Below are 24,321 nucleotides of genomic sequence, written 5' to 3'. Positions count from 1 at the left end.
GATATCAGATCCATATCCCTGTGGGCAATTCCACCACAGCTCCAAGCTCATGATCTGGCTTTTCCAGGGGTCACAGTCATAAAAAAGCCCAGAGGAAGTAAAAGGATCATTTTTTAAAAACACATATTTCTTAAGAACAAAAGATAGTTCCCAAATTTCTCCAGTGGACATCTCTTTACATCCTATTCATCAAATTAACTCACAAACTCCTATTTCAGCCAATCACTGGGGAAGAGAATACTATTGTCTTAGAATAATCATCTGGAATAAAATAAATTTGGGGGCATCAGTCAAATGAGTAATATGTGTCAAAGAGGTTTTTTTCATGCTTATCATACTTTTCTCAAACAAAATTTGAATGAATATTTCAAATATTTATTTGGCATTATATTTAGAATAATAATTTTTACTAGTAAAGTTTTGCAAATGAAGTAATGCATTTGAGAGGCATGTAGGATCTTTTTCCCTTTTTTTGAAAAAAATCTAAGACACATACCACAAGTTTTCCTATCACCGTGATCAATATGAAGACAATAACACACAATGATGATGATGATGATCCATTCGCTTCTTGCATACATTCCCACATATTTTCGATCCATTCCCCGCAGAGGATGCGGAATACCACTAGGAAGGAGTGCCAGAAATCCTCCATGTGCCAGTGCCGTAAACATGAGACTGTCGGGTCACAGAGTTTTTTACTCTTTCGGGAATTGAAGCTATGGCCAAAAAGCTGCATGCCAACTACTGAGAAAATAAAGATCACAATGACCAGGACCACAGTCAGGCTTCCAAGGGCTCCGACAGAGTTGCCGATTATCTTAATTAGTGTGTTCAAAGTTGGCCAGGATTTGGCTAACTTGAAGACCCTGAGCTGTAGAAAAAGACAATAAACAAAAATGGAAGAAAAGCCAGTTAAGGACAAACTCCATCTGCTCATCTATAAAGCAAATGACATATATCCAAACTTATGACATCCAAAACTCTCTTCTAAGTTAAATCCATCCTGAACATAGCCATCAAATCTCTGTCATAATCTAATGCTCACCTGTATCTACTTTCTTATTTGAAATTGGAAATATTGGCCGGGCGCAGTGGCTCACGCCTGTAATCCCAGCACTTTGGGAGGCCAAGGCGGGTGGATCACAAGGTCAGGAGATTGAGACCATCCTGGCCAACGTGGTGAAACGCCATCTCTACTAAAATACAAAAAAATTAGCTGGGCATGGTGGCGCATGCCTGTAGTCCCAGCTACTTAGGAGGCCGAGGCAGGGGATTCGCTTGAACCCAGGAGTCGGAGGTTGCAGTGAACTGAGATTGTGCCATTGCACTCCAGCCTAGAGACACAGCAAGAGTCCATCTCACAAAAAAAAAAAAAAGGAAATATTTTGTTTTCGTTTTTTAATCATAAGAACTTTGGGATCAGCATGGTGACTGAGCTACATAATTATTATATAAAATGAATATTTTAGAATTCTATGTAATATACCAAGTGTCAGCAAACTCTGGCCTGAGAGCCAAACCCAGTCCATTGCCTATTTTTGTATGACCTCAGAGACAAGAATACCTTTCCACATTTAAATGATTGAAAAATAATCAGGCCAGGCACAGTGGCTCACATCTGTAATCCCAGCACTTTGGGAGACTGAGGTGGGTGATCGCTTGAGCACAGGAGAGTTCAAGACCAGCCTGGGCAACATGGTGAAACCCCATCTCTACAAAAAATACAAAAATTAGCCAGGCGTGGTGGCGTGCGTCTGTAGTCCCAGCTGCTTGGGAGGCTGAGGAGGGAGGCTGGCTTGAGCCTGGGAGGCAGAGGTTGCAGTGAGCTGAGATCACGCCACTGTACTCCAGCCTGGGAGACAGAGCCAAACTCTGTCTCAAAAAAGAAAATAACAATGATCAAAAGGATATTTCATGATGCATTAAAATCATATGAAGTTCAAGTTTCAGCATCCACAAATAAAGTTTATTGGAACATAGCCATGCTCATTGGTTTTTGAAAGTCTATGGCTTCTTTTGTGCTACAATGGCAAAGTTTAATGGTTGCCACACAGACCTCATAGCCTGTAAGGCTGAAAACATTTACCATGTAGCCCTTTACAGAAAAAGTTTGCTAACTTTTGCATTATGTAATTCAGGCCACGAGTTTGAATCTAAGCCTTATAAGAATGATTAGAATAATACGGCACTTGCAGTCAGGAGAGAAAAGGCAACCAGCTATTCAAGACTTGTATACTTTTTCCAAAGAGAAATTTTATCCTAGATCTTCACAGACTTTATAGGAAACAACCTTAGAGAAAACATAGCAACTTGTTTTATAGGTTGTTTCTTATATTAACTTTTGGTATAAACTGACGGTTTTACTCCAAAGTACAGTTTGGTTAAGCACATCCCCTATTTGGGGATGGAAACATTGCAGGTCAGTAAGGCTTCTGCTTGAAGAGGACGGTCATTGTCTACTCAAAGGGGAGCTAGGAGCATCCCAGGAAAAAACTGTGGTTCCATTCTCATACAGAGACAATGCCACAGATTTCCGTGCATTAGAGCCTGGCTGAGATAAGCCTAAACAATGATAAAGCAAATGCAATTTTGCTTACCTGAGTGCTAATAAAACATTAGTAGAAGAGCTTAATAACACCTGACTTTGAGCAGTGTAACCTCTTACTATATCCCAAGTATAAAAAATATAAAATGTACATTTAGGTAACTGAATGAAGTGTCTTACACTATAGGCTTAAAAATCCTATCTGAAAAAAAAAAAGGTAAATATCTTTGAAAGGGGACAAAATCCCACCTTGGAGGTTTTCTAGTTCCCCTTCTCAGACTGGATTTCTCTGTAGTCCTCTGTCTATACCTTTTCCTGGGCTCTGTCGCACTGTACTGTGCATGTAGCCCAGTCTTGTATCACTCCTGTGCTGCAGACTTCTCAAAGACAGTGATGTCTTCATCTTTGTGCCTTCCCTCATGTCAGTTTATATTAGGTACTCTGTAAAGGTTTCCAGAATGCTTCCAAACTGGATAGCGGGCAAAGACTGCAGAACAGGAATGCAGCACTGGCAGCAGTGAGAAGGAAACTTGTGAGATAGCACCTGCCGTCAGCTCCCCTGCCTTACTTCCCTGCATTCTATAGTCTTCAACCCCCTTGGCAAGCCCAATATGACCTGAGAGATAGGAATATTTTCCCTTATATATTTATTGCCTCAGAGCTCCATGGGAAAAAAGAGTGTTGGAAGGGTTGTGCACAGAGCAAGGAGCAGAGTCCTCACACTGGGAGACACAATTTTGTACCCAATTGCCTAAAGGCTCATCTCTGGCAGGAAGGGGCTGAGGGTATAGGGGTTCAGTTAAGCGAAGACCCCCAGGGACTTGCAAGGCTATTAAAGACCTGTGCAGGAAGAGGAGTGCAATTTTGGTTCTGGGGTTAAGGTAAGATAAATTAAAGTTTAGTCCAAGATAACCATTGAACTCGCTCAAAACTTTTTTCCCACTTAGGCAGCTATGTTTATGCAGTAAAATAAGAAAGTGCCTTACCACTCTGAAGGAACGCAAGAATGGCCAGCTTCCCTTTTGAAATTTACTGCTTATTACATCTGCAAAACTCAGAAGAGCAACAATGCTGTCAAAAATGTTCCAGCCTCGGCGAAAGTAGTGGTAGGGATCGAGCGCAATGATTTTTAGGCACATTTCTGCTATAAAAATGCCAGTGAAAACCTACAGCGGGACAAAGAAGAATGAGAGAAGGAAGCTGCAGAGACACACTTTTAAGAATGGCCCAAGAGAAGTACAGAAGTTACAAAGAAATGAAAAGTATTCTCATGATTGATACACTATACCCTAAAGTCCACGCAATAGAAACATTTATTATTGTAGCATGAACCTCACTATGACTTTGTTCCCCTCTCCATCCCTCTCCACGGTGCCCACAGCAATGTAACCAAGCTCACAGACACCAGAATGGAAAATGAATATTATTTCTCATTCTGTTGAAGATAAAGCAAAATGGTATTACTGGTAGATTGCAGGGTGACAGAAAGTGTCAGGCAATTTCTCCTCTGAATTCTCTCTAGAATACCAATTAACACAATTAAAATAGCGAGAGAAGGAATGTAAACAACAGCCCTGAAAGCTAAGGATAAATACCCCCCATAAACTAGAATCCAGGATGAGTTCACCTGACCACCTAATTTCAACACCTTGATCAGAAAAATTAAAAATAAAAACAAAAAAGGGGCACAGATCATAGAATTAGAAAACACTTCCAGAGACAAAAAAAAAAAAAAATGTCTTTGAGCAACTCAATATATGGGATAAGCCTTCAATTGGTTATGGTTGAAAGGAGAATTAGTGAATCAGAATATAATCCTAAAAACTCATTCAGAATGCAGGGCTCACACTTCCAGAACAAAATATCAAAGAATAAAAAGAAGAGGCAGTAATTACAAAAAGTACTGAATTTTGTATTTTCCATGGGCAAAATAGTTTTGTCTTTGTCTTCAATAATCAGATAAATACAGACTTAAGAAATATGTAAAAATGTTGAATGTAGTAGCCAATTAAAAACTAAATCTGTCTTCCATATCTTTGCAAAAAATAAAGCAAATCATTTCTTCACAGCAAATAGCACAGTCTTATCACATACAAACACAAATAAATAGAAATGAAAAAAGCAAGAATATAAAAATAATAAGGTAACATTAAAAGGATTAAAGTCTTTACAAAGATTGTTATAAAACTGTCTACTACAATTCTGGGGGGAACCTACAAATGACTAAATTTGATTATTAAAAATAAAGGATTATCTGTTTTTTATAAATGATTCAATGATTTACTATTTATTTTTTAAAATGTCTGAAATAAAATGGCACAAGTTAAAGACAAAAGGATAGCAAAGATAAATCCAGGGTAGAAAAATAAAAATAAATCAAGAGTTACAAAGAAAATTCAAGTTTATTTTCATATTCCTCCTTTAAATACTGCTATCTACTTCTGCTCAATGTCACCACCAGTATCTAAAAGCATACAGTGATGCCTGTCCTAGATAATTGTGTAGTCATCCCCACCTCTTTTTACTCACTCCTCCTTCTTGTATCTCCTTTAGGCTTTAGGCATCAAGCTCTACAGCATCCCCAGATACCTTGGGACCATTAGTTTTGTCAATTCAATCCAACTTTTCTTTACGGCTTCTTGGCATTCAGTGTATCCCTCTGATTACAGCAATCTCTATCCTAGAGAGTTAATTTTCTAGTCCAGTCCTGCAGCACCCCACAGAGTGGCTTAATCCTGGCCCACACATCAGAGGAGGGAAGTTTTGATGTGTTCTTTGGAACTCGACTCCAAGGCTTCTCACCACCACTACTACCATGGGAGCAGTAAATAGTGTGGCTGCCATTTTGGTATTGTATGTCCAGGGAGTAGGCACATGGAATGGAAACACAAGCTATGTGTATGGTTCTACATATTTCCTGCCAATTTTTAAGAGCTAGGGTGCAGCTGCTGCCTGTGTACTTGGAAAACAACAATGTCCCTGTGGCTCCTCCTGCTCTGGAGGAAGTGAAGAAGAATGTCCATCACTCAGTTTCCAACTGCAAAATATAGCTTCACCTCCACACTCAGGATGTCTAATCAGTGGGAAATCTGAGATGGGGAGGTTTTCTCATTTTCTAAATTTGGACCAGCAGATCAAAACAGATCACCTTTGCAATTGGGAAGCCGTGTCCACGGAGATGACTCTGGGTTTTTGAGTGTTCTCTAGAACTTATTCAGTAACTCCATTCCACCAGGAGGTGCTAAAAGGTGGAGTCTGCTGACCATGCCCCTGTAGACACAGCTTTCTGCCTTCAACTGAAACAATTTCAGCTCATTTCTGGGATGCCTCAGCAGAGGATAGATGAATACATGGCCAGGAGACCCTGATCTGTTACAAGGAACTATGTGTTAGGTTTGTCAAGCAGCGTGGAATCTAGTCTAACCCATTTACACCCACAAGGCATTTATTCCCAAAGGCAGCCTGGAGAAACGAATTTATGTGCTATGTGCAGACTGCCTGTGAGGAGAACCACCCAGGTTTTATACTACAGTTCCACTGTATCACTGCTCCTTGTGGAGGCTGTGGAACTGAGGATGACAGGTACCTGTCTCTAGTGCAGTGGGTTCTTTTTTTTTTTTTTTTGAGATGGAGTCTAGCTCTGTCACCCAGGCTGGAGTGCAGTGGCACAATCTCGGCTCACTGCAAGATCCGCCTCCTGGGTTCACGCCATTCTCCAGCCTCAGCCTCCCGAGTAGTTGGGACTACAGGCGCCCGCCACAATGCCCAGCTAATTTTTTGTATTTTTAGTAGAGACAGGATTTCACCGTGTTAGCCAGAATGGTCTCGATCTCCTGACCTCATGATCTGCCTGCCTCGGCCTCCCAAAGTGTTGGGATTATAGGCGTGAGCCACTGTGCCCAGGTGCAGTGGGTTTTTAACAATGTAAAACAAATTTTTAAAGACATGTAAAAAGACATCACAAACAAAAAATATGCCAAAAAAGGAGAAAAAAATAAATAAAAATACATACATACATACATGCTTACATACTGCTTGGAAATGTTCTGCTATGCTAAAAATGATCATCTTTGTCAGTAGTTACATGGGACATTAATTTCTTCTATTTCCCTTATTTATATTTTTCCTTATTTAAAAAAAATAAAACAGCATTTACTATTTTTTAAATTAGAAAAATAAAACAAAAGTTTAAGAAGAAAAGGCTAGACAGTCTGGTAAGGTTTTTAGCTCATTAACCCATCAGCTAATTAGGGTAGATCATCCCGTGGGCAATTATTTGTTGTTTCTGATATTCAAGGGACTAATTTTTCCTTGAGAAAAATGCCTTCCACAAGAACCATAAACTGATGTGAACAGTCCTTGAAAAGTCGGCTCCCCTTAGTTTTCCCAATTTAACTGAGACTAGATCTATCCAATGAGAAACATAGTGAAGCAGGCTCAAGTCTGGAAATTCACCCCACCCCACCCTGACCACCCCCGAAACAACTCCTCCCAAAAAAGTGAAACTTCCACAGCTGCCAGGCCCTGATTCATCTTTCCAGGGAGAATAACACCTAGTAATAGTAGTCACATCATTTTGTGACAAATTATGTCATGAATATCACTGGGACCACAGCAGTCATTACCATGGTTCTCCGGATATGGTTAACATTTTCTTGATTATCTCAGAGAGCTGACCTTTTAGGATGTCTGCTTGTATCTGGCTTACCACCGAATGACTAAAGAGATACCTGAACATACCAGAGGGCCAACTCAGGACACACGGACAATTTCTGAAATGAACCAGGTAACAGTAAAACCATAACAGCCATATTTTCCCTCACTCCACTGAAGAGGACCAAAAACCTAGGTTAGGTTAGCTCATTCACAAAATGTTTAGACTTTGAAAGAGTTATACTTTAAAGTTTGAAATATGTTTTTTATTTTTAAAAGATTAATGTTACCAAATTCCCTGTATTCAACATCTTCTCGAAACTGTCCTCCATCTTGTGATGCTCCATGGCCAAGAAGACAGTGTTGATGATGATGCAGATGGTGATGGCCAGCTCAGTAAATGGGTCAGTCATTACCGTTCTCAGGACCTTCTTAATGCACAGCCACTGGGGGCAGCAGTTCCACACGAGGTACTTGGATGCCAGGTTTTCTCCACAAGGGAGACAAGGCTCTTGTGATTTTTCTTGTTCTGTAGGAGAATGAGTGAGAGGTTGAGGAGTTAGCTCTGAAGCAATCCAGATGCCCTTTGCCTGAGTGCATTCCTTCCTCCCTCTTCCCCAGGGCCTCCTGATACATGATCAGTTGTGAAAGGTTTTGATTTGTGTAGCCAGAAAGGTTTTTCCACCAATCATAGTGCAGAAGAGACAATGTTCCACATACAACTAGCATGCGGCACAGTCAAGTCCATTAAATATTTACACTCTTACTGAGCATCCAGGAGCTGGCCTTTGCTGTTAGATATACAGATGTGGAAGTCAACATTGGCTGGCTGTGAATCCAAGAGAGAGATAGATACAGGCCCAAGTTATGTCCACTCAAGACAGACCATAAGGTCAGCCGTAACAGAGGCAAAAGGGGCAACCAGGGCTCAAGGGAAGGGGCATCTATAAGCACTGAAACAGTAAAAGGGACTCTATCCATTAGTTGAGTTCAGACCACCCCTGATTTCCCTGGCACCACTGCAAGGACACATGCAGGGCAAACGAGATGATGCACTAGGCTTAAAAGTGCTAGAGGACCTATTTGAGACCCCCCTTGCAGGGAGTAAATCCTGCTCCTGAACACCAACCCCTGGGGTGGGGTCCTGTTACCTGCTGTTAATTTGGTCTATCAGATGGTTCCAGCCTGTCTACACAGGTCTTCTATTGCCCATGTGGGGTTTCTGACTGTAACTTCAACAACAACTGCCACCTCCTGGAGAATTCAAAGTCTTCTGTTCTTTGACTGACTATTGTTGTCACTTGGATCTCTTGTGACTCCCTGGCCTGGTTGTGAGGCCGTGTTTATGCATTTGGTCAGAAGTCCCATCCCAAGTCTAGGCAGCTTCCACCTCTACCCAAGTGCCAATTTAGAGTGGGTCCACAGGGAAGGTCTGCTTCCTGTGAGCCACTTTGTTTACATGCTCCAAAGAGGCAAAGGAAGTCACTCTTTGCAGGACGGTACAGTGGGTTGGTTCCAAAACAGCCTCCTTTGCAGAGGGCTTCTAGGGGATTGGGAAGAAGAAGAATGGAAGGACATTGTTGAAGTAGGCTTTCCCTTGGATTTGGAGGTGGAACTTACCCTTCATGGTGATGGTGAGGATGCTGACAGCACTCAGTGCTCTCTGCCTTTGGAGAGGATCTCCATGCTCATCAAAGTGGTCCAGTGATAGATTCTGGGACAGTCGTTTGGTTTGTTCTAGGAGCTGTGGCTGTAAGAGAAGGCACGGCGCACCTTCTAAAGACAGGGGCTGCCTCTCCTCAAAACTTAACGAGCTACTTTGTTCCAGTGCTACATGTAACAAAAGTGCTCAACATTTTCTATAGGTCTACTCACCTCATCTTTACAGCATGCCAAATATTCAGTTTTCTTATTTCATATTTAACAAATAAGAGAAATCTGGTTTGATCATTCATACTTCCTATGCATGCACATTTCTAGAGTCCTACCTACAGAGATTTTACTTTCTCTGTGTTTTATTCACTGCCAACAAAGAGCAAACAAAATTTTACAAAAATTAGTAAGCAATGGTTCCGGGTATGAAAGCAATATAAAATCCAATTTGAAAACAATGTTTAAAGGGAAGAAGTGGAGTATAAATTTAGGAAGGTGGACTGGAGCCAGACTGTGAAGTGCTGGCTCCAGTTGTGAAGTGAACAACTGCCTATACTGTTTTTAAAATGGTCAGTAACTAAAAAGAACAGTCCCACTAAATATCACAAAATCTAGATCCTAAACCTCAAGCACACTCTCAAGCTGAGCCCAAGGGCTAGCTCACTCTCTCACATCTACCTACAATTCTAAAGTTACTGGAATTAAAGAGTGCAAACCTCCAGCTATCCAGAAAATTTGGGTTTTCCTAGTGGCTTATTTTCCAAGGGTTCCGACTGACCAGGGCCCCAGAGGGAACTATCCTTTTGTGATAAGCCAATCTAGATAGTCTTTCTATGAGATCTCTCCCTATTACTACAGCAGAGAACTGATCATATCAGTGGATGGGATCCTTCTACCTACTTCTGCAAAGGCCCCTTGATTCCCTTTCCCCACCACATTATCAGACATACATATCCACCTTCTACCTACTACATCTCCCTCTATCTCAGGAAAGTGGCTCTTGCCATCTTTACCTGTATCTTTAGCATCTTCCTCTCTCTGACTTTTCTCTGGACAATTAAAATATGTCTGAACATCCCCCACCTTAATGATAAGAATAACTTTTTCCGCTGCCCATCCCTCCCCGCCACCACCCAACCAGCTTCATTTCTGCACATCACGCTGCCTAATCAACATCCCTGCTTGGAGGGCCCATAAGCAACTGGAAATTGGCACATTCAAAACTGAATGAGCCATCTTTCCACTCCCAAAATGTGTACCTTTCCTGTCTCCATAAATTACCCTCCATCAAGTTAGCTAATCATGTCGGAAACCAGGCCTTATCCCCACACTGTCCATCAACTCAACTGCTAAATTTTATCTTCTGCAGATCACGGTCGTCTGTTAATTGCTCTTCATCCTCACTTCCCTAACCCTGGTTTAAGCCACAGAAACCTCTTACTTGGTAACTGCAACAATCTCTTAACTGGTTGCCTCCAGTCTTGCCCTCCTCCAATCCCCTGTCTTCAATGCATCCAGGATTTCATAAATCCAGTCATATCCTTCTCTTATATAAAACTTTCAATGCTCTTTACCTCTAGCCCTCATTGAAAAGGGTAAACCCTCTAGCTTTGTTTTCGAGGTCTTTTGTGATCCCCAAACTGATGACTATAGCCTTGTGCCACCCACCCTCCCCCAGCCTCATCACACATGAGCACGCATGAGTGTACATGCATGCGCATACACACACATACACACACACTGGCAAGTTTTCTAATGGGTCATGTTCTCCTGCTTGCCTTCGCTTCTAGGCTTTTGCACATTCTGTTCTCTCTGCAGATAATGCTCTCTTTTTCCTTTTACTGGTGAATTCGTCCTTTCAGCTGACACACTGCATCTTCTGGGGACCCTTTTCTTATCCACTGCTTTTCCCCCAGGCCCCATGAATTCTGGATGCTGTTGGTTTTCCCACCCATATGTCCTTACTTGAGGACTTTCTCTGATGACTCAAATCCCGTCTTCCTTAGTGCACAGCAAGTAGGAAATTAGAGAGAAATTATTGTCTTCCGTCTTCAGCAATCTTTAATCTATGATGGACCAAAGTTGGTATATATACCAACATATATATATGTGTGTGTGTGTGTATGTGTGTGTGTGTGTGTGTGTGTTGATGCCTCTACTTCAGAAGGATTAAACTCCAACTACCTGGCTTCAGTGGTAACTGGCTTGATAATGCATCTTCACTCGTTACCTTTCATTCCATATAGCACTTCTTCCCTCCTTTCCCAGTGCTTCCTGGGATCACTTCCCAAATAATCTACTTGCATTGTAATGTCTTTGGGTTTGCTTCAGAGGGAGCCCACACTGACACATAGTTCCTCCTCTGTTCTCCCACATCAATCAGCACATCAGTCATCACATTGACTCGTAACTGCCTTCTTATCAGTATATCTTCATCATTAGCCGTACACTCTGTGGAGTATAAATCACGTATCCCTAGTACCTATCCCAGTGCCAAGAAGATAGTAAACACTGTAAACACTCTAAATTGATGTTTACAAATAAATGGATAATTGAAAAGACACATGGATGCATGAAAGTATGTGCAAATGGATGAATGAATAAATGAGTAACTGAATAAATGAATTCTTTCACTTTGGCAATTGGATCTGTCCCTCTGGACAGCACTATGGTATCATTAATTCCCTGGAAAAGACTTACCTTTTTTTGGGAATCTTCATCAGAATCTGACCCTGGAGGCTGGTCTTTCCCAGACTCTCTCAAAAAGAAGGACTTCCTTTTCTTATTACCAAAGAGCTTTCTCTTTTTTGGGGTAAAATATGATGTTTCAAGGGAAGTAAGTGAACTTCTGTCAATTCCCATGGCAACCAGAGCCTTCAAATTGAACAAAAGCAATTAAAGAACAGATTACACCTCCTCATGAAACACTGCAAATGACCCCGACCTGAGAGTGGTGAAAATCTCTCTTCTGGTAGCTCTGTATCGTTTAAATTGCTCATCATCTACCTGGGCTATGCTAGCTCTGTTATTATTTATCTGGGGAAACATGTCCTGTTTTTGCACAGAAATTGCAGCCACCGAAAGCAGCACTGACTCTTTCATATCTCTGTGTCACTGCCCCTTAGCACAGTGTCCAGTATGCGCTAGGCACTCAATAAATACTTATGCCTGATAGTGCAGATGTTAAGCACTTACAATGGCATCCTTCTGACAAATCTTATAGAGGATCGGTGCGAGTATAAAACATGGTCCCTGTCCTGAAAATCTGAGACTTGAGCTGGAAGAATGTGAAGATTCCAAGGAAACTGTTAGAATGGCCTATAAATAAGACAAGGATTGCAGACAGGGAGAGGTGAACATTGTTCTAGAGTCCACCTCAAGCAAAGGCCCCGAACACAAACATCTCCAGATTTCCACAAGAAAGCCTGGAGCACAGCCTAGATTTACATATACTTATGTTGTATTGTCTAGTCAGTAATTTGGGGCATGTCTTAGAAGGCTTAGACTTCAGAAGGTCAAAAAGCATCAAGACCAAGCATTCCCCGTTTTGAAGGGCCTGGTGCCTGGACAATTTTGTGAAATATAGCAGCACAGTCATTCTTCAAGTGACTTATATTCTCAGAAAAGCACCAGTAGAGAAAGCACTGAGACCAGGCCAAGGATGGCAGCCTTGAGTCTCAGGTCACATTGCCTCTGGGGACCCCTTCCCCGCCCCAAATCAGATCCCACTGTCTGACCCCATGTCCCTACCTCCTTTTCCTCCTTCAACAGCTGCTGGGCTTCCTGAAACATCTTTTCCTTGGCCTCTATCTCTGCAGCTACATTCTTGTTCTGCTCCTCATACGCCATGGTAACAACAGCCAGAGTTAAGTTAATCAGGTAGAAGGAGCCCAGGAAAATGACCACAATGAAGAAGAAGACTGAGTAGAGCCCAGTAGTACGCAGGGTCTGCGAAGGACAGAGCATGTTCTTGAATCTCAAATCTTCTTCCACAGGAGAGCGACCATCACCTCAAGCAAAGACCACACAGTAGCAGACAATTGCACTGGTGGGCTCAGTTGACCACAGAATCATCTATAGCTTCCCTAATACTCCAGGGATTCCTGATGCCCTGCCTCTCAGGGCACCTTCACATGGAAGTTTCAGTGACTTTACTATCTATAACTCTCTTAAGAGTATCTGCATTTTTAAAATAAAAGTGGCAAGAGAGAGGGCAGTAGGGAATCTGGAGGGGGCTAATATTTCTAGGAAGAGGAGGGGTTCTTTGGAGTCTTCTTCCAAATATTGCCTTTAAAATTTTCTTGAAGTTTCTTTTTTTTTTTTTTTTTTGAGATGGAGTTTCACTCTATCACCCAGGCTGGAGTGCAGTGGTGTGATCTCGGCTCATTGCAACCTCCGCCTCCTAGGTTCAAGTGATTCTCCTGCCTCATCTTTCCAAGTAGTGGGGATTACAGGCACCTGTCACCATGCCCCGCTAATTTTTGTATTTTTGTATTTTTAGTAGAGTTGGGGTTTCACCATGTTGGCCAGGCTGGTCTCAAACTCCTGACCTCAAGCCTCAGCCTCCCAAAGTGCTAGGATTACAGGCATGAGTCAGCATGCCCGGCCAATTTTCTTGAAGTTTCTAACAGAATTAGTAAGGCAGAATTTAACAGTACAACTGTTAAAGATGAGACAGATGATAAAAGTGGGGGATGAATGGTAGTTATAAATAAATGGTAAATAAATAGGTAAATGATAGAGGGGGAAGGAAAAGGATGGAGGGAGGGAGAGAGGAAAAAGAGAGACTATAAATAGACAACCTGTTGATAAAGCTTCTCCCAGGAATCTTGGGTCATCAGCCGGAACATGGCAAGAAAAGACCAGCCAAAGTTGTCAAAATTCGTATAATTATAGTCAGGATTAATTTTGGTATGGTTACATTCATATTGTATGGAACAGGTGCTAGATATTGGAAACAAACAGAGAAATAATTATATATGCCACCACCAAGCTTCTCTTTCCTTCCAATGACACTGGTTTTTCCGAGGGCCATGGGCTCACACCAGGAGCCCTAGAGGAAGGGAGTATTTATTTGTAAAGTGGCCACTGCTCTGTCTGACAAGACTCTTTTGATAATGAACTGATTAATAAATTCATATAAGATAGTTTTTCATTGAAAAATTGAGTACAGTGACACATGAACAATGAATGGTAAAAAAGCGCATACAATGAATATTAAGTCTTCCTCTCTTCCCAGTCTCCTGATCCCACTTCCTAGAGGCAATAGTTAACAGTTACTTTTGTAAATTTCCAGAAGTTTGCTATGACTATACAGCACATCTATATCTATACACAACTTTTATAACACACAAAACTGGGAACATGCTTTGCACACTCTCCTGCACCTTGCTTTTTTTAATGGAACAATATAGTTTAGAGCTCTTTTCATATCACCATACAGGGAGATATCTTATTTCTTTTCAAGTCTATAGTTCTATGATTTATTTAACTGCTCTGCTAATGATGAATATTTAGGTTTCAGTAATTGACAGTCCTTCACTCTTACAAACATTTGGGCAATGAATATCTTTGAACATAGGTCTTTTCGCATATTACCAAAACACAAATTATTGAGTGTATCTATAAGATGTACTAAGGATATGTATTTCTTAGTTTTTTAATAAATAGTATTTTAATCAAAGTAATACATGCGCATGGCTTAAAAATTACATGCACCAAAAAGCTTATAATGAAATCAATTGTATAATTCTTTAACTGTCATTTATAAACCCCAAATTCAACAACTGTTAACTCTTCTACCTCCGTATGTCTAAATAGTGCTTACACTGATATTTGATTTATCAATTGTAGTTCGCGTTGATTAACTTCTTGCTATGGTAGACATTTTTTCTTGGCTTTTTCGTGTTGCTTTTTCATGTTTTACTCCATCATTCTTCTGGAGCACCTCTCAATTAGCTTCTTAAGAAGACTGTGTAATCTTCACATATATGAATATATATTTATTCCATTTTCACAATCAATTGGTAGTTTGGCCAGAAATAGAATTCTGAGTTGAAAGTTTTTCCTTAGCAATATGAAAGCACTGCTCAGTTATTATCCTGTGTTGCTATTAAGAATTCTTATGCCAGTTTGATTTTTGTTCCTTTGTGGGTGACCTTCTTTTGCCCATTAGTTTTAAAATCTTTTCCCAAAAAGTTCTGAAATGCCATGATAATGTCCTTGGCATGGTCCTTTCTCATTCACTGTGTTGGGTACTTTCTGGAGCACTGAGGGACTTCCATCTTTAGTCCCAGGTAAATTCTCTGCATCATTTCTTCACTAATTTCCTTCCTTTTGTTTAATCTGTGCTCCAGTTGTAGAATTCCTACTTAGTCAAAAGTTGGGACTTTTGAATTGACATTTACTCTTAGATTTTCTGTTCTCTTTTTCCTGCTTTTGGGGCTATTTTGTCAACTTTATCTTTTAGTTCTAATATTGATTTTTGCGTAATAATGTTTAATTTCTAGTAAGTTTTTTTTTTTTTGCTGTTCTTTTTTCACAAGCTGCTTTTTGTTTTATGTATATAATATCTCTCTTAATTTCACCAAGAACACTATTCAAAGTTTTCAGAGCCCTTTCTGGTTCTCTTGTTTTGTTCATGGCCACATTTTCTGTGGCTTTATCTTGGCCTCCTTTTTACCAAAGATTTTCTTCAGATGCCTGGTGAGCCTGAGCTGTTCATGTGTTTTAATCAGAGGACCTGACAAGCTTATTGGGATTTGCCTGGTGGGCAGAGTGGGAATTTGTGAGTGGTAGGTTTTGCTTTAGGGTGACTGAGGAGGAGGGCATCCATTGCGCCCTCTTTCTCACCAGAACTGGAGGAAATTCTGTGAAGTCCCAGTGCCCTCTAACTTCCAGGAGTCTGTTGAGGATGGACCTACCATATTTAATCTCCCTCATTTCTTGGTCACCATTCAAAATATCAGCCTGTTTTGTTCAATCTCCTACTCTCTGGGTGCACCCTCTCATCAACTTACACAGGTGATTACGCCTCTCTGCCAGCATCCCCATCTCAGCTAATGACATTATCACTCACTCACACTGACATGAGAAACATCTGTAACAGTTTTCTCTCCTTTGCACTTCCCGCTACTCTCTTACACAAGGCTTTGTACACACAAATACACACCAACATCCCCTCTTCAATCTCCTATTTTTTTTCTTTCTATTTATTTATTTTTACCTATTATTTTAGGTTCTGGGGTACATGTGCAGGTTTGTTATATAGGTAAACTCATGTCACAGGGGTTTGTTGTACAGATTATTTCATCACCTAGGTACTAAGCCTAGTACCCAACAGTTATTTTTTCTGCTCCTCTTGCTGCTCCTACACTTCATCCTCAAGTAGGCCCCAGTAGCTGTTGTTCTTTTCTATGTCTGTGAGTTCTCATCATTTAACTCCCACTTACAAGTGAGAACATGCAGTATTTGGTTTTCTGTTTCCTGCTTTAGTTTGCTAAGGCTAATGGCCTCTAACTCCATCCATGTCCCCGCAAAAGACATAATCTCGTGCTTCTTTATGGCTGCATAGTATTCCATCATGTATGTGTACCACATTTTCTTTATCCAGTTTGTCACTGATGGGCATTCAGGTTGCTTCCATGTCTTTGCTATAGTGAACAGTGCTGCAATGAACATGCATGTGTGTGTATCTTTACAGTAGAATGATTTATATTCCTCTGGGTACCTACCCAGCAATGCGATTGCTGGGATTAATCCAGCAACAGTAGTTCTGTTTAAGGTCTTTGAGGAATTGCCACACTGCTTTCCACAATGGTTGAACTAATTTACACTTCTACTAACAGTGTATGTGTTCCCTTTTCTCCACAACATTGCCAGCGTCTGTTATTTTTTGACTCTGTAATGCTAGCCATTCTGACTGGTGTGAAATAGTATCTTATTGTGGTTTTGATTTGCATTTCTCTAATGGTCAGCGATGCTGAGCTTTTTTTCATATGCTCATTGGCTGCATCTAAGTCTTCTTTAAAAAAAAAAAAAAAGTCTATTCATGTCCTTTGCCCACTTTTCAGTGGAGTTGTTTTCTTATTGTAAATTTAATTTCCTTACAGATGCTGAATATTAGACCTTTAACAGATGCATAGTTTGCAAATATTTTCTCCCATTCTGTAGGTTGTCTGTTTACTCTGTTAATAGTTTTTTGTTTTTTGTTTTTGTTTTTGTTTTCTGTGCAGAAGCTCTTGTTTAGTTAGATCCCATTGTCAAATTTTGGTTTCATTCTGATTGCTTTTGGCATCTTCATCATGAAATATTTGCCCATTTCTATGTCCAGAATGGAATTGCATAGGTTATCTTCCAGAGTTTTCATAGTTTGGGGATTTACATTTAAGTCTTTAATCCATCTCGAGTTGATTTTCGTATATGGTGTAAGAAAGGAGTCCAGTTTCAATCTTCTGCATATAGCTAGCCAGTTATTCCAGCACCATTTATTGAATAGCATGTTTTCCCCATTGCTTGTTTTGTCAGCTTTGTTCAAGATCAGATGGTTGTAGGTGTGCAGACTTATTTCTGGGCTCTCTATTCTGTACATTGATCTATATGACTGTTTTTGTATCAGTACCATGCTGTTTCGGTTATTGTAGCCCTGTTGTATATTTTGAAGTTGGGAAACGTGATGCCTCCAGTTTATACTTTTTGCTTAGGATTGCCTTGGGTATTTGGGCTTTTTCTTGATTCCATATAAATTTTAAAATGGCATTTTAAAAATTCTGTCAAGAATGTCGTTGGTAATTTAATAGGAATTGCACTGCATCTGTAAATTGCTTTAGGCAGTATATCCATTTTAATGATATTGATTCTTCCTATCCATGAGCATGAGATGTTTTTCCAATTGTTTGCATCATTTTTAATTTCTTTGAGCTGTGTTTTGCAATTCTCATTGTAGAGATCTTTCATCTCCCTGTTGGCTGTATTCCTATGTATTTTATTCTTTTGTCACAATCGTAAATAGGATTGCATTCCTGATTTGGCTCTCGGCTTGGCTGTTGGTATATAGGAATGCTAGTGGTTTTTGTACATTGACTTTGTATCTTGAAACTTTGCTGAAGTTGTTTATCAGCTGAAGGACCTTTTGAGCTGAGACTATGGGGTTTTCTAGATACAGTCATGTTATCTGCAAACAGGAATAGTTTGACTTCTTCTCTTCCTATTTGGATGCGCTTTATTTCTTTTTCTTCCTGATTGCTCTGTCCAGGACTCCCAATACTATGTTGAATAGGAGTGGTGAGAGAGGGTACCCTGTCTTGTGCTACTTTTCAAGGAGAATGCTTCCAGCTTTTCCTTATTCAGTATGATGTTGGCTGTGGGTCTGTCATAGATGGCTCTTATTATTTTGAGGTATGTTCCTTCAATATCTAATGTATTGAGAGTTTTGAACATGAATGGATGTTGAATTTATCAAAAGCCTTTTCTGCAACTATTGAAATATTCACGCATTTTTTGACTTTAGTCCTGATGAATCACATTTATTGATTTGCATATGTTGAACCAACCATGCATCCCAAGGATGAAGCCTACTTGATTGTGGTAGATTAGCTTTTTAATGTGCTGCTGGATTAGGTTTGCAAGTATTTTGTTGAGGATTTTTGCATCAATGTTCATCAAGGTTATTGACCTAAAGTTTTCCTTTTTTGTTGTGCCTCTGCCAGGTTTTGGTATCAGGACGATGCTGGTCTCGTTGAATGATTTGGGGAGGAGTCCCTGCTCCTCAATTTTTTGGAATAGTTTCTGTAGGAATGGTACCAGCTCTTCTGTGTACATCTAGTAGAATTCAGCTATGGATCCATCTGGTCTCGGGATTTTTTTGTTTGGTAGGCTATTTATTATAGATTCAATTTTGGAGCTTGTTATTGGTCTATTCAGGGAATCAGTTTCTTTCTGGTTCAGTCTTGGCAGGGTGTTTGTGTCCAGGTATTTTTAGTTTGTGTGCTTAGAGGTGTTTTTAGTAGTTTTTGATGGTTATTTTTATTTCTGTGGGGTCAGTGGTAACATCCCCTTTGTCATTTCTAAATGTGTTTATTTGGATTTCCTTATTTTTTGTCTTCTGCTAGCTTTGCTCTTGCTTCTCTAACTCTTTCCATTGTGATGTGACGTTGTTATTTCTAAGTTTTTTGATGTGGGCATTTAGTGCTATGAATTTTCTCTTAACACTGGCTTAGCTGTGTCCCAGAGATTCTGGTATGTTGTATCTTTGTTCTCACTAGTTCCAAAAAACTTCTTGATGTCTGCTTTAATTTCATTATTTACCCAAAAGTCATTCAGAGGCATGTTGTTTAATTTCCCTGTAATTGCATGGTTTTGAATGATTTTTTTAGTCTTTTCTTCTATTTTTATTGTGCTGTGGTCTGAGAGTGTGTTTAGTATAATTTTGGTTATTTTGCATTTGCTGAGGCTTGTTTTATATTCCATTATGTGGTCAGTTTTAGAGTATGTGCCATGTGGTGATGAGAAGAATGTATATTCTGTTGTTTTGGGGTGGAGAGTTCTGTAGAGGTCTAACAGGTCCATTTGGTCCAATGTTGACTTCAGGTCCTGAATATCTTCGTTAATTTTCTGCCCTAATGATCTGTCTAATACTGTCAGCGCTGTGTTGAAGTCTCCCACTGTTATTGTGTGGGAGTCTAAGTCTCTTTGTAGGTCTCTAAGAACTTGCCTTATGAATCTGGGTGCTCCTGTCTTTGGTGCATGTACCTTTAGATTAGTTAGGTCTTCTTGTTGAATTGAACCTTTTACCATTATGTAATGCCCTTTTTATCTATTTTTTATCTTTGTTGGTTTTGTCCGAATTAAGATTGCAACTCCTGCTTTTTTTCTGATTTTCATTTGCTTGGTATATTTTCCTCCATTCCTTTTATTTTGAGCCCATGGGTATCATGACATGTAAGATGAGTCTTTCAAAGACAGCATACCATTGGATCTTGCTTTTTTATCCATCTTGCCACTGTGTGCCTTTTAAGTGGGGGCATTCAGCCCATTTACATTCAAGGCTAATATTGATATGTCCTGTTCTTTCTATCTCCTAAATGTCTCTGGAATGCATCCATCCATCTTTCTTCATCACCACTATACATCTTCATGATCCTTATTCTTTCTACCACAGTCTTGTAATTGGCTTCCTCATCTATTCTATATATCCATTCTCTACACAGAAGCCAGAGTGGCTTTTAAAATATGTCTAATCTGCCCAGTCGTCCACCTGCCCTAAAACCTTTCCATGTCTCCTGCTTCCTTTGTGATCAAGACCAAAATTGTTGGCACTGATGAGCTATCAGGTCCTTCATGGTTGTCTCTTGTCTCTGTTCCTGCCTGCTGTCTTGCCTGTCTGCCCAAAAGTTGCTGGGCTTCTTATCATTCCCTACATGCTCTTGTGCTCCAAAGACTTATGCTCACCCTTGCTGTGCCTACTGTCTGGAATTGTTCACTCTTTCTCTTTATCTACTGGAACCTCCTACTTAGACTTCAGATCTGAGTTGTAGTCACTGTGAATTAGTCAGCAGTGGAGGAAGCAGTGACTGGAGGGTGAAGACTAGCCTGGGCCCTGAACAGACCCAAAGCCTGCCTGGGAAGATGATCACAGACCTGCCTTCTCAGAGTGCCATCTCCTCAGAAGCAAGCATGTTGTGATCAGTGTGGAATGCTGTGTACTAGGAGTTGGTTTACCATAAAACTCTGGAGCATTTATATTGTACCTAGACTGACAGAGATGTGATGGCACATAAACTTAGAGACAAGAGCCCTATAAAGACCAGTTGTACATCATTGATCATTAGAGAAATACAAATCAAAACCACAATGAGATACCATCTCACACCAGTCGGAATGGCTATTATTAAAAAGTCAGAAAATAATAGATGCTGGCACAGATGCAGAGAAAAAGGAACATTTATCCACTGTTGGTGGGAGTGTAAATTAGTTCAACCATTGTGGAAAACTGTGACAATTCCTCAAAGACCTAAAAACAGAACTACCATTTGACCCGGCAAGCCCGTTACTGGGTATATACCCAAAGGAATATAAATCACTGTATCATAAAGACACATGTGAGTGAATGTTCATTGCCACACTATTCACAATAGCAAAGACATGGAGGCAACATGAATGCCCATCAATGACAGACTGGATAAAGATAATGTGGTGCATATATGCCATGGAATACTATGCAGCCATAAAAAGAATGAGATCTATTACTTTGCGAGAACATGGATGGAGCTGGAGGCCATTAACCTTAACAAACTAATGCAGGAACAGAAGAACCAAATACTACATGTTCTTAGTTGTAAATGGGAGATAAATGATGAGAACACATGGACACACAGTGGGGAACAATAGATTCTGGGACCTATTGGATGGTAGAGGTTGAGAGAAGGAAGAGAATCAGAAAAATAACTAATGGGTACTAGATTTAATACCTGGGTGATGAAATAATCTGTACACAAATTTACCTATATAACAAACCTGCACATGTACCCCTGAACTTAAAATAAAAGCTAAAAAGAAGACCAGTTCATGCACCAAAATCTCAGAAATCACCACTAAAGAACTTATTCATGTAACCAAGTACCACCTGTTCCCCCAAAACCTATTGAAATAAAAAAACACCCAAGTTTGACTGCTGTTAAGCATGGCATGTGTCCTCTGCCCTCTACTTTCCCCACCACTCTCTATTGTCATATACGCTTCACACTTGATTCATTTTGTGCCTGATGTTATTTGAGTTTTCAACAGCTACAATAGTTTTTTGGACTTTTTATAGCAGTATAGTATTGTAATAAGAGACTTTGGAGGCAAAAGACTTGGGAAAAAAAAAAAAGGACTAGTTGGAAACAAGTCTGCTCCTTCTGCACGTCTAGGTTATACACCCCATGTTGGATTTTGCCTATGGTAACCACACATGTCTGCCTGTGTGAGGGGTAAATAAAAGTGCTATATGCAGCAGCTGTCGGGCTCCCTTTAAGACAGGGTTCCCCAAACCCAGGCCCCAGACCAGTACTGGTTCATGGCCTGTTAGGAACTGGGCTGTACAGCAAGTGAGCAGTGGGCAAGTGAGAATTACCGCCTGAGCTCCAGTGGTTAGCATTAGATTGTCATAAGAGTATGAACCCTATTGTGAACTGCACATGCAAGGGATCTAGGTTGCACGCTCCTTATGAGCAACTAATGCCTGATGATCTGAGGTAGAACAGTTTCATCCCAAAACCACCCCCACTTCCTGCCCATGAAAAAATTATCTTCCATGAAATCGGTCCCTGGTGCCAAAATGTTGGGGACCTTTCTGGCAACAGGGACCGGTTTCATGGAAGACAGTTTTTCTTTCTAGAATGATCCTCAACAAGATCAGTGCAGTGTGTTCCGTTGAGAATCATTCTAGAAAGCTCAGTAAGCCTCATATTAGATTAAAACCTATTGTGTCTTACAGATGGAATGAGAGAAGCCTTCCCTAATTCTCCAGACAAGGTCACACCCCCATCATACCTCTCAGCACCTGCACATCACCCTTATAACACTCATCACACTTTCTAGTAGTCATGCATTGCTTAACAGCAGGAATACATCCTGAGAAATGTGTATTAGGCAATTTTGTTGTGTAAACATCATAGAGTGTACACACAAGCCTAGATGGTATAGCCTCTACACACCTAGACTATGTGGCATAGCATATTGTTCCTAGGCTACAAACCTGTACAGTGTGTTACTGTACTGAATACTGTAGGCAACTGTAACACAATGGTAAGAATTTGTGTATCTAAACACAGAAAAGGCACTGTAAAAATACAGTATTATAATTTTATGGGGCCAGTGTCATATATGTCATCCATTATCAATCTAAATATCATTATGCAACACATAACTGCATTTTCTGTGCATCTGTCTTCCCTATAAGACATTATCAAATCCAAAAGCATGGTGCTGCCTTGTTCATAATTGCATTCCTTGAGGCTAACTCAGGGCTTGGCACTCTGTAGATTCTTGTTATCTATTTGTAATTTAGGAATGAATGTCATGTATTTCATCACAGTACCTTGCATATTATCTTAATTTGAAATACACTCAATAAATCTTCACCGAATTGAATCTTTCACAACAGAAAGCACTGCTATCCTGAAAGAAAAAAGAGTTTCCCCATAGAAGCAGAGGGCCAGCAGCTGTTGGGACAAGTGTAAGTGGATGTATGTCCAACTGTGTTTGTAATTAGAGGCAATAGTTGTCAACAGGTCACCAAAGAGAAGAAGCATGCTCAGATACTCTTGCAGCAGGGCAATGCCACTGAGCAGGAAACAAGGGCCTCACAGGGCTCTCAGTCATAATATCCCTTCTCAGCTTTGAAAGTCTTGAATAGCTACTCCATAAAGTTAAAATATCACTGTTTCAGTAGGTTTCTTATAAGCTTCCAATTTAACATAACTAGGGAGGAAAGCTGCCTTAAACACCAGGAAATTATTTTTAAATTTAATAACACAAGTCTCAACCTGTTTAGACACATGAAATAATTATTTGAGAACTATCATCACTGTGTCCACCAGTCATTAAAGACTATTTGCCACACCATTCTAAAAGGTCTAGAGGTACTCTTCTTGGGAGAAAAATGAAAATTATAAACCTCTTACCTGTTACCCATCCAGGTGCCACACATTTTGAATTCAGTCGAATTTTCTTTCTTTTCAAAGCAATGGTCTGAGAGAGGAAAAAGTCATAAATTCAGATTTAAAAAAAAAAAAAAACATCGAAAGGAAAGAGAATAGTAAGTATGCAGATTATGCTTGAAAATGGATGTTTCTACATCTTCTAAAATGATTAAAGGAGGTGTGTCCAGAGAGAAACTGGGGCCCAAGACCTCTGGAAAGAGCAAGAAAAAAGGAGGAAAAAGAAGAAAGAAGGAGAAGGTAGAGGAGGAAGCAGTGACATCACCACCACCACTTTGCCTCTCTTAAATAATACTGAACCGAAGATCCTCCCTGGGGAAGCTGAACACAGACCCATCCCATGAGAGACATCAAGAGAGTGTAGTTTGGGAGGCCGAGGCGGGCGGATCACGAGGTCAGGAGATCGAGACCACGGTGAAACCCCGTCTCTACTAAAAAATACAAAAAATTAGCCGAGAGTGGTGGCAGGCGCCTGTAGTCCCAGCTACTCAGAGAGGCTGAGGCAGGAGAATGGCGTGAACCCGGGAGGCGGAGCTTGCAGTGAGCCGAGATTGTGCCACTGCACTCCAGCCTGGGTGACAGAGTGAGACTCCGTCTCAAAAAAAAAAAAAAAAAAGAGAGTGTAGTCACATGAGATTCATGACACATGGAGTAGGTGTAGGGTCAACCTCAGCATGGAGAGGGTGGGCACTGAAAGAAGTATTGTTGGCTGGGCATGGTGGCTCATGCCTGTAATCCCAGCACTTTGGGAGGCTGAGGTGGGCAGAT

At 40.4% G+C, this 24,321-nt stretch overlaps 1 protein-coding gene across 1 annotated transcript in view; it reads right to left on the bottom strand.

Moving 5' to 3' along the window:
• SCN11A (sodium voltage-gated channel alpha subunit 11) overlaps positions 1-24,321 on the bottom strand; it is a 97,578-nt gene that overhangs the window by 49,253 nt on the left and 24,004 nt on the right. Inside the window, exons 7-14 of the mRNA XM_055294803.1 lie at positions 23,518-23,584; positions 13,657-13,798; positions 12,605-12,802; positions 11,555-11,728; positions 8,822-8,951; positions 7,492-7,730; positions 3,535-3,714; positions 497-874 (exon numbers count right to left, since the gene is read on the bottom strand). Coding sequence (XP_055150778.1) covers positions 497-874; positions 3,535-3,714; positions 7,492-7,730; positions 8,822-8,951; positions 11,555-11,728; positions 12,605-12,802; positions 13,657-13,798; positions 23,518-23,584 — 1,508 coding nt within the window. The remainder of the gene's footprint in view (positions 1-496; positions 875-3,534; positions 3,715-7,491; positions 7,731-8,821; positions 8,952-11,554; positions 11,729-12,604; positions 12,803-13,656; positions 13,799-23,517; positions 23,585-24,321) is intronic.

The sequence above is a fragment of the Symphalangus syndactylus genome, chromosome 1 (assembly GCF_028878055.3).
Source record: "Symphalangus syndactylus isolate Jambi chromosome 1, NHGRI_mSymSyn1-v2.1_pri, whole genome shotgun sequence".
Lineage (NCBI taxonomy): Eukaryota > Metazoa > Chordata > Mammalia > Primates > Hylobatidae > Symphalangus > Symphalangus syndactylus.
Note: the sequence above shows the minus strand (reverse complement) of the source record. Positions and strands in the feature narration are given on the sequence as shown.